This window comes from Drosophila miranda, chromosome 2, assembly GCF_003369915.1.
Source record: "Drosophila miranda strain MSH22 chromosome 2, D.miranda_PacBio2.1, whole genome shotgun sequence".
Lineage (NCBI taxonomy): Eukaryota > Metazoa > Arthropoda > Insecta > Diptera > Drosophilidae > Drosophila > Drosophila miranda.
This window is the reverse complement of record NC_046675.1, coordinates 15,792,011-15,803,321: the sequence shown is the minus strand read 5'-3', so window position 1 is coordinate 15,803,321 and position 11,311 is coordinate 15,792,011. Positions and strand designations below refer to the sequence as shown.

Here is an 11,311-nt window from a genome sequence, read left to right as displayed (position 1 = left end):
TTTCATATTTAAATTAAATCTTTTTCATAATTAAATATTTAAATATTTGATTATTAAAATTAATATATTTTATATTTTGATTAAATATATTTTATACTTGAACGAAATATTTTCTTGTATAAAATTAAACAAATTTATTATTTTAAATAAATAATTCTCCATCATAATTAAATAATTTCATATAAATATATTTCCCACAAATTGAATATGTTATATTTATTTTAAATTATTTTATTTTGAGATAAAATCTTGTTTAATACATTTATGTTTGAATCAAAGTGATTGCCATTTAATTCCACTATTTCTGATTTAAATTTAAATATGGATGTGCCCGACTTTTCCCTGAGTGCACAGACACTGCCACTGCCACTGGCACTCGCACTCGCTCTGTGGCAAGCAATCTGTGCGGCCGGGAGTCGAGTGGAGTGGAGTGGAGTCGAGTGCAGGTGATTTCATTAACTAGAGTTTGAGCAAATAGCGAGCAGGAGGCATCCTTTTTTGGGCGAGTGGTAAAATTAATTTGTTGAAAATAAGTTTGTGGCGGGTGAAAAGTTTCCATCTTTCATGCGTTGGCCGGGCGAAGGATGATGAAGGATGACGATGGGAGTCCTTGTTCTGCCTTGAAGGCTGATTAATATCTGCACAGACAGAGGCAGAGGCAGAGAGACGCCCCTGTCTGTCCCTCGCTCTCTTGTCTAATTATTATTATAAGAGGCTGACGACTGAAGACAGAATATGTGTGTCGCGGTGCCTGAATTATGCAGAAACTTTTATGCACTCCTCCTCGTTCCTTTTCGCTGTGCCTCTGAGAGGCATAGAATATTTTATGGGCAGCATAAACACATGCTAATCACTAATTTGTGGCAACACTCTGATGAGGCAGGCGGCACCGGCTGGCACTTGATTAAATGCAGGCCCCAACAATTGTCACCTTTTTGTCGGGGAATCAACATGGAATTTTCCGGTAAATGCAAATGCCGGAGAGACGCAGACTTTTGATGAGTTGTGCAATTTCCAGCAGGAAAATAGAAAAGCAAAAAAATGCCGAAAGCCATTGTCGCCTTTTTGCCTTTTAAGCGATTTTCCCCTCCCCCACCCCCTGACTCTCAAGGACTGCTCTTGATTGTCTGTGTAAATGCGGTGCCAATTTTTTATGCTCATAAATGCAGACATCAGGCCAGAGAGAAGGATGCCCAGGACCCGGGCGCCACTTTCAAGTCAAGTTCATTGTATTTGCATGGACCTGCCCCTGGCCCCCGGCCCCACGCCCCCCCCCCCCCCCCCCCCTGGCATATTTTCTTGCTGTTTCATCATTTTCATCAACAGACATTTGCCTCATACGTTCGTGCCACGTTCCGTTCGCTCCTTTATTCATTCGTTTCGTCACTCGACGAAAAAAACCTTTGGCCCTTCCACGCTCTCTGTGTCCTTTTGTCCAGGTTCTCCTGCCTCAAAAACGTTAACAGTATTTTCCAGCAGCATTTTCGAGACAGTTTGTCATAATTCCAGGGAATCTCCTTCTGCTCCTCCTCCTCCTCCTCCTGGCTTTTTCTTCGACTTTTCAGTCGACGTTCTCTGACGTTTTATTGTGTCAACATGACAAATCGTCAAGTGTCAGCAGGGGGGCAGGGGAGCAGGGGCGGGGACAGTGCCAGGGGGCACTTTCTTTATTTAATTTCTTAGGACTTTAATGGGTTAAATGGCCATACCCCTGACTCTCAATTTATGACGTGCACCTTTTATTTATTTACATTTTTTTCCTATCCCAGAATTGTTTCAGTTCCGATCAGCCTGGGCCATAAATTCCCTACTTTTTGTGGCTATGCAAATTTATGAGAATTTTCATTTCGATCAATTTACTTGCTGCTGCCTGCCTACTGCCGGCATCTGCCCCATTCCATCCATCAGATATGTATATGTGACTGGACTTGTATTTATGCCCCTTACAGACAGAGAGAGAAAAACGGAGAGCTTCGAAAAATTTATTCATTGAAGTTTTTACAGTCAACTAGACACACCTCCTCAATGCGGTTAGCTCGGGCCATCATCTCTCTCTCTAGGTCTCTCTAGGTCTCTCTCTCTCTCTCTGTCTCTGTAATCATTCATACTTCATCAAGTTGAACCCCGGACTATGGTTCTATGGCTCCTCCATTCAGCATTCAGCAGCATTCAGAATACAGCTTTTGCTGGTCTCCTTGTGCTGTGCGCCTTTTGGCTTCATTGCTATGCAAACTGCTCCCAATGGCCACGTTTAATGGTCAAGTGTGTAAAATTGCATAGCAAATCGTTGCCCCCAGGATGGTTGGGGGCGACTCGTAGATAAACATCTTTGCCATCTGTTTTTTTTTTCTCTCTCGGTTTCTTTAGGTTTTTTTGTTCCTGTGTTTCCTTGCTGTTTTCCGAGTGGGTTACATATTGATGTGATTTAGCACTTTGGCGACGAATACGGATAGTGTATCTTTTTTGGCAAATTGTTTCTGGGCCCTCGATCAAGGCCATAAATGTGGAATATGGAATATTGAGACCTTCACAACCAGAAACTGTGCCATCAATCAATTTGGCCGGGGCTCCCTCTTATGGTTGATTTCATTATAATTTCGATTTGCATAGCCGAGAGGAGTCCCCTGCCACACTGGTCGCCGGGGACTACTCTGCTCTCCGTCTCGGGAGTGTATCAATTTTGGACCCAGAACCTCCTCGCATTTCATTAGCTTGTCAACATTTGTGTTGGCTCTGGAGCTGCCCGATGTCTTTGACACTTCAGCCTGCGGCGTTTGCCCCCAGAATTGTAGTTGCCATAGATGCCACCACCCCCCAGCCCACCCTCCTCCTCCAATTGTTGCTTTTGTATGCCTTAAATAGTTTAACTGCTTAGCGGGGCGGCTGGGGGAGGAGTGCTGGTTGCTATGCAAATCAATTCTCTGCCACTCTGTCTGTGCCTTGTATTTGCCTGGTGCTCGTCTCGCTCTCCCTCTCTCTTTGGGGAAACACAAGTTCATTAGGCGACTCATCAACGGCAGCCATCCATCCATCCATCCATGGGAGGCTGCTGTTTAGCCAACTTTATGCTTAGGCCCAGGCCCAGGCCTAGGCGGCTTTTGAACTTTGATACTCGTCCTCTGCAGGAGAGCGGTGAGAGCGGTCCTTTGTTGTTGTGTTGTGCCTGTCGCTCGGTTAATTTGTTTTAATTGCCATAAACTGCTGCTGCTGGAGCTGCTGGAGCTGCTTTCGCCTTCTGATTTGATATTCATGTAAATTTTAAAGGCGCTTAAAGCACACACACACACAATGGCAGGTCCTGGCCCCCTTCCAGGTAGCAAATCCTTTTTCTGAACAAAAGAAAATAAAGGGAAATCATAAATTTTGCCCAGCAGCCATAAAAATGTAGAAAAACCCAAAAGCAAATATGCAATACGTATACGCTTTTTTGCTATCGATATGGCCAAAATCTAAAGCCAAGGAGGAGGAGGAGGAGGAGTCCTAGACAAAAGGGAACACAAGAATCCAAGGCACGTAGGGCACAAACGGGCGAACATATAGACTTATCTGCAAAAATGTTATTAAGGGGACCCGAACCCGACCCGATCCGCCTGTAAGTATGCAACAGATTTTTTGTCGGTGCCGTATGCCGCCCCAGGGCCCCCAGACAACAGCCAACAACAGGCAGCCAATTAGGCCAATACCAAAATCGGTGGAACCCCCGCTCTTTCGGTGTATCTGTGGCGGGAAAACTGGTTAACTGTTGCTGCCACTTGGCAGGCAGCCAACCAGCCAGACATGGCCTTTATTGCAGTTTAATAGGCAGCTAGCTAGAAGGGGGGTGCTGTGAGGGGCGGGGTGGGTGGTGATAGATAGGCAAACGCATTAAGCAAATCGTAAATGTTCCAAGTTTCTTCTATTTTTTTTCGGCGCATTGCTTTCTCGAACACCACTTAACGCAAATTATGTTGATATAGCCAAGGAGCCACCAAAGCTAGAGAGAGGGACAGGGATATAGAGGGGGTGTGTGGGTGTGTGTGTGTGTGTGTGTGTGTGTGGAGGAGTGCAAGGAACTTTCTTTCTTGCCAAAAACCCAAAGTAAAGCACACACACACACACACACTCGCACACTCCCAGACACTTTTCCATAACTTGTTGTTGTTCTTTCCTCCACCCCCTCCACTGCCCATCCCCCCCTTAAAAAGTAGGCAACGCAAAGTCGTTGAGCGTTAAAAGCAAACCCCGAAAATGTTGTGCAACTTTTTGTGGCACAGTGCGTTGTGTGTGTGTGTGTGTGTGTTGTTAGAACAAGTTAATGTAAAAGTATTTTTATGCTTTGAAAAACATTTGCCAAGCCAAAAATTATAAAGAAAATAATGAACGAAGGAGAGAGGGGGGGGGGGGGGAGGAGAGGGAGAAAGGAAAACAAAAAAAGAAAGGAAAGTAGAAAATAGGCAAAGAAATCTTGCGGTTGTGTTGTTGTTGCATAAATAAAAATCAAACAAAACAAAAACAAAAAAGAAAAGCAACAGAAAGATGAAGCAAGAAAAAACCCACTCTCCCCCCCCTCTCTCCGCCTCTCCTGATACACATCATCAATGTCAGCGAAATGCTGCGTGGGGGTCGGGGGTCATCATCGTCATGGATCAGGCCCGCCGTCGCAGTCTCCTGTAATTTTGTTATAGGCACCAACGGCACGTGTATGTGTGCGCCGCAACCTGCGCTGTGTCGCTGCCACAAGATAAATGTCTATTTAAATTGTCCCATGCTTCGGCGGCAGATAACCGTCTCCCGTGTCCTTTGTATCGTCGATTCCAATGCGGCATGGGGGGGATGGGATGTCAATGGCAATGCCACTTGACGGTCTATCCATGCCCCAGACTCCACTCTCCACTCTCCACCCTCCACCCTCCACTCTCTCTCTAGTTAAATCTTTATTGTTATCATAATTTGCTTTTATCCGTGCTCGAAGCTTGTCGCTTGGGCAGGTTGCCGTTACCTAACCCAAGAGGGTGAGGGGGAGTGGCCACCTATAGAACAGGACAGAAACGGAGACCCACATTTTTATCGTAATTGTTTTTCATGAACATTTTTCTCTCTGTCCGCCCGAAAGAAAAGGAAAACGTGCAAAAGCCCGGCAGAAATGGAGAATGGAGCGTAAATAGCAGTCGAGCTGTGCCGAGGCTTGTTTACCATTTTCTGTTGTTGTTGTTGTTTTCCCTGCTTTTCTTTCTGCTTTTCCCTGTTTTTCTCTCTGGTTTTCCGCTTGCTATGCAAATCAATAAAGCTTATAATTGAGATTTCTTTGACAAGATTTCGGGTGTCACAATGACAGACAATAATGATGAAGAAGGCGGGCTCCTGTTGATACAGGATACAGGATACAGGGCTACCGTGGCACTGGGGAATTATTAAAAATTATCAGAAACCCCAATGCCATTTCTAGCGACATCAATTTATAATTAGATTGGAAATTGGAGGACCCAGGACCTTGAAAAGTGATATGCCAGAGGGGAGGGGAAGGCAGGCAATTTCCTGCCATCATTAAAAGATTTTCAAAATGTAAATCTATATCATAGAATAATTATATTGCTCATTAAATGATTTTTATTACAATTATAAATATTTTATCTAGATTTATTTTTATATATATTTTTTTGTATACCTCCCTCTCTCTGTCTCTCTCTCTCTCTCTCTAATTAGTAATTGTCGTATGAGATTTGATATGTGTGTGCCTCTCTAGATATTCCCCCAGAGATTGTTGTACTTGTAAACGTAATTCCATTGTCTATTGTCGAAATGTTTAGAGATCTAAGCCCCGTTTCCGCAATAAAATGTCTAACCGATTTCTTTCGTTTCTATTTTATTTGCAGGTAAGGATCGATGAACAATTTATATATAAGCTGAACTATTTGGTAAGCGTTTTATAGCACACATATACACACAAATTCCAATTCAATTCCAATTTGTCACGAGAAAGAAAACCCATCTCGCAGGACCCTTTTTTATGGAGTGGAGTTGGTCGCTGGGTTCATAAAAAATCTCACTTCATTTGGCATTTGCGGCGGACGGTGGGAGGCAGCAACAATTGTGTGCCATAATTGAATTTTAAATAAACCTGCCACAGAGAGCGGGAGAGTGTGGCACGCACACGTAGTCGGTAGTCGATGGCAGCGGAGTCGTGTCTGGGTATCCTTCTCCTTTGGCACTTGTCTACGTTTTTTAACTGTAAATAAATTTCATCGAATTGTAGCTTCAACGACAGCCAGACAGGACCAGACAGGACTCCTTCTTGGGTGGTTGGGTTGGGTGGCTCCTCCTCCTCGCGTTTGCCGCATCCGGCGCCGTAAAGTATGCAATTTTATTTCTATGCGACCGGCACTTACCTGGCTGACTGCCGCTCTGCTGCTCTGCCGCTCTGCTGCCATAAAATATTTAAGTTTACCAAACGGAGGCTCCTCCTAAGATGATCCTGGAGTCTGGCTTTGACCACACACACCCAGAGTCCTGGCAGTCCTTACATATCTGGGCAGTTTAATATTTGCTTTGCCATTGTCAGAGACCTCCGACCTCGGACCTCGCACCTGCAGCTGCAGCTGTGGTATTTGTCCAGCCCTTGACTCTGGGAACCTACTCCAGGGCTCTGATTACCTCTCTCTCTCTCCCTCCCTCCCTCTCTCAGCAAATATAATTAAGTCAACAAACACACACACATCCTTCTATCTTTCTATCGAAGAGTATCTTTCTATCTTTTATAGCCAGAGAGAGAGAGAGATGCATATGCATTTTATTTAAGAGTTCAATAAGCAAACCCTGACAGCCATTAGGTAATTAATTTAACACTTGGCCACTAATTGGCTTCCAATTACCAATCGAATCAAATAAAACAAAAAAAAAAGCAGAGACCAGAGACCAGAGACTGCCACACGAAGAGTGCCGCCAGAGAGAGTGAAAAAGTGAGAATATCAGTGAAGCAATCCGACAGATACTATTACGAATCGATTGGATAGGAGTCAAAGAGTCATTAGAGCCATTTGTGGCACATTCAGTGGGCAGCCATGGCAATAGTTCAGTTGCTGTTTGCCTCAAAATCGCTTCAATGAACTGGTCAAATGTGGAAAAAGGTCCTGACAGCAGCAGCGGGAGCAGCGGCAGCAGGAGAAAGGACTGCCCAGTGCCCAGTGAACCAGCTCGAAATTAATGTGCCACGTAAAAAGGGTAATTTCTGAGGCCACGTCAAAGGTCTCCGTCCTGACTTGTTGCGTGCCTTCTTGACCCTTTCTTTTGGCCCCCCCCCCCCCCCCCCCCCCCCCCCCCCACTCCTCCCCCATTCAAAGTGAAGTCAAGTGCAAAGGAAAGTAAAATATTTTTTCTTTATAAAAACTGACGAAAAAGTCTAGAAAGAAAGTCTCTTGGCCCCCCTGCCCCTCTTGGCCAGTTCTTTCGTAAGAATCAAGGTAGCCGCCCTGCAAAAGGGTATCCCAGAGAGAGTACCAGAGAAACTTCTGCGATGCCTCCTCATTAGCGGGAGGGGGCGAAGGCCTGGGCCGTAAAGGATAGCTGGCTGGAGATGCGTTTGGCGCCCGCCTTTGGCATTAAACTCATTAACGGTAATTGCAACCTTTTCTTTCCTTCTTTCACTCGTTCGTTGGGTCGTTTTTTTCTTGCCGCCGCGATGCCGCGACGCCTCGCGTCTCTCATTTTTAAAACGCAATTTTGTTAATTAATTTTCGCACATGCCGCCGCCCGGCAGCAAGGATGTCTCCCACTCGTTAGCACTAGCATTAGTCGATGATTTGGCTTTTGAATATGTTGTCAATCAGCGAGCGAGTGGAAGAGTGGAAGAGCCTTGGCCTCCCTCATCTATCCTCTGCCACACGCCACTTGTAGCTGGCTTTTCGGCGCTTTTCAATTACAGCGAAAAAAAAGAAGAGAAGAGGGGAAAAAAACATTGAAGATGCGATGGGGTTCGTTGCGGCTGTGGGATAACGCGGAATCAAAAGGCAGCCGAGGAACAGCCAGGAATCCGGCAGGAATCCGCCTCCTGTTGCTGACACTGATGATGATTGTCGCCGGGAGGGAAAGCGGGAGGGGGAGCAAGAGAGAGCACTCTCCTCTCACATTACCCACGACTGTCTGTGTGTGGGTGTGTGGGTGTGTGTGGGTGTGTGCGGGGGCACACAATTTGTCTTGCGGCCAAATGTTCTATTATCAGTGGCAGAAGAGCCCCTGAAAAGCGAAAAATAATATCCTCACTTGCAGGGGAGCGTACTCGAAAAATGTGCGCCCCCAGATGGAGATGGAGATGGAGATAACGAGAGAGCCCCTCAAGGCAGTTAACTGAATTTGAGTGAAAAACGAAAGGAAAAACTCTGTGCCAGAGCCAGAGCCACACCAGTAGGAGCAGCTTAAGGAGCTTCTGTGATTTATAAGCATGTGCTCTAGCGCTAACCTTTCACTGCCGCACCCCTCCAGCGTGGTCAGGCGTGGCCAGCAGACCCCTTTTCATGGGTCAGTGCAGTGCAGACACAGACACATAGACGCAGAGACACATAGAGACAGAGAATGCTGTCACTGTTGTTGTAATCAAGTTAATTGCAGGGAAAGGAGAGGAGGAGCAGAGGAGGCAGGGGGAGGCGCGTAAAAAAACAGAGAGCGAGTAATTATGAGTAATTGCTATTAATATAATAAAGCCAGGGAGAGCCAGGGAGAGCCATGGAGACCCAGGGAGACCCACGGACAGGGACAGCTAGCCAGAGGACGACATATTCATAGCGCCCAAAGGCACGCAACGAAAATATAAACACAAAATACCAAAAAAAAGAAAAAAACAGGCAGGGGGAAAATGGAAAATTCTACTACAAAAAAAACCTCATTCCTAGGGAAATTATCTAAAGGGAAAAATCTCTAAGCCAGATACCCTGTACTCGGTTTAGAGCAAGGAATACATTTTTTGTAATAATTTTTATTAGACATAAAACAAATAATTAGTATTTTTTTAATTTTTATAATTAAGAATTTTAATTAAATATAATTTTTAAAAAATTTTTAAAACAAAATTGGTAATAAAGATGTAGCCTCATTCAGGATATCTCCCGAAAAAAATAGAAACAAATACAAAAAGGTGTCTTTTATGGACTCTTATTTTATAAAATATTACCTTTTATTTGAATCCTAAAAGTATGCTATAAAAAGCGCATTGCTCTACCATTAATAGTGTGCCAAGGCCAGGTGTTCAATGAGCCAAATTTTGTTTTGTTTATTTTGCCTCTAAAAATGATCCAAAACCAATGGGGTTTTTGAAAGCAACAAGTTCTAGGCAAAAACTTGATTCTGGTTGTGGGATACAGACAATTTCGTTGCACAGAAAGATAATAGATCATTTAGACCCTTAAAAGTGCTGCAGTTTGTGGATATTTTAAATACATTTCATTAGAGACATTATACCCTTGTATTTGGGCATTAGCAGGTATGCCAGAAATACCAGAAAAAAAAGCAAGGAAAATTATTCACAGAACGGAACAAAATACATTTGATTATAATCTACGTCAACAGCAGCAACAAGAAACAACCAACAACAACGAGGGTTGTTAGCCATAGACAAAGCTCGAAAATTGATATTAATTTTTCCGCTTTTCCTGTTTTTTGTTTTTTGTCCGTGCCTTGGAATGTCCATAAAAAAAATGTACCTAGAACAAAAGGAGGCACAAAATGTTATGAGCCATTTGAGCGCCTTCTTATCGGTGGAACGCCTCTCGGCGGCCCAGAAACCGCAGCCGCAGCCGCAGCCCCACCGTGCCGCAATGTGTTGCCTTGGCATTAATTTTTGCTATTTAACAGGAGCGTAGGAAAAAGAGAGCAGGGAAGAGCAGGGAAGAGGAGCGGGACGGATCGGAGGGGAGGAGAAAAAAATATCAAATTAATTAGTGAAGCTTTTGTGGCGGGGCAAAGGCAAAAACAATGGCTGTGGAGCGAACAATTTGGATAAATGAAAAACCTATTTTCGGACAGCTTAAAGCGACAGGCAAAACAAGGGTCTAAAAGGGAACGTAACGGAACAGTGCAGGCAAGAGCCGGCCAATGGGCCAAAACTAAATGGGCCATGACCAATTGGAGAGCAATTTGTTAGGGCCAAGAATGAGAGTGGTTTTTGTGTGTGGTCTACGAAGACTAAGAAGGGTAACTGCAATTCGATTTATGGTTTCGCCTGGCACCAATCTCAGCCACATAATTATATGCAATAATTAAGCCTTCTATGGCCTTCCATGTTTGAAAGGGAGAGATGCCAACGAGTTGCCATTTATCAATCTGACATTGATAGAGTCTTTCGGGGCTAGATTCGGGGATATATGGGCCCTGTTTTGGTCCTCAATGAAGCCATAATGAGTGAGAAATGCAAAATACAATAAATGTTGTGTCTGGAGGATACCCTTTCCAAAGGGAGGGTCTCCTTAAAGCCAGGTGTTCAACGAGCCAAAAGGAGGGACTTCTTGGCCAAAACACTCTTCAAATGCACAATACCCGCTGCGCCACGAAGGGCATCGCTCTAGCTGTCTCTCATTGGCCCCGAGGACATGTTGTGCCGCACAAAACAAACTTCATTTGTGGCCAGGACTCTGGCCAGACTTTTGTCCTTGCTTGTGGCGCTGCCGCTGCGGCTGCTTGTTTCTGCTTGACTTTTGCTTAAACGCTTCAACGACTTAATTATATTCTGCGTAATTGTCTCTAAATCACAATAAAACAACAGCAGTCCTGCTGGCCACTGGCTGTGGCAGATATTCTCGTAATTAGATTGTGCCACAGCGCACAAAAGTATGCAACACATTTATACGCTTTGTTGCCAGAGCCATGGCTGGAGGGGCAGCGGAATATTATTTAACTGCTGCACGCGGCACGTTTATAAGCCAAAAGGGAAAACTATTTCAGGGGAAACACCCCCTCCCCCCGCCCCCACACCCCCAAAACAAGGCAAAGACCAAAACCCAAACACAAACCGAAAAGAAAAGAAAACGAAAGAAATGAACAGAAGAGAGGAGAAAGTGCTGCAGTCAAAGTTTTTAAGTGTTTATTTCAATTATTGTTTGGCTGTGTGCCTGGCCCCATGCCCCCCTTCCTTGGCCCCTTGTTTTTTTTTTTTTTTGGGGTGGGGGGCAGAGACACGCGGGGGCAATTTCATTTGCCGCATTTTGTAAGGGTAAGGGTAGGGGAAGAGAAAACAATAACAAAAACTAGTTAAGAAATGCAAAAGTTTTTAGCGTGAAACTTCGCCAGTCTCGGTGCAACGCCCCCCGGCCCCCAATCCCCTGTGTCCTCTCTGCCCCTCTCAATGTTG

General features: G+C 44.7%; 1 protein-coding gene across 8 annotated transcripts in view; it reads left to right on the top strand.

The window, feature by feature from the left end:
• LOC108155027 (polypyrimidine tract-binding protein 1) overlaps window positions 1-11,311 on the top strand; it is a 170,654-nt gene that overhangs the window by 97,061 nt on the left and 62,282 nt on the right. For 4 of the 8 annotated variants that reach the window (XM_033388556.1, XM_033388558.1, XM_033388557.1 and 1 more), the window contains one exon: window positions 5,853-5,894. The exons of the other annotated variants lie outside the window; for them this stretch is intronic. In XM_033388556.1, the coding sequence (XP_033244447.1) occupies window positions 5,853-5,894 (42 nt within the window). The remainder of the gene's footprint in view (window positions 1-5,852; window positions 5,895-11,311) is intronic. 8 annotated transcript variants of the gene reach the window in all.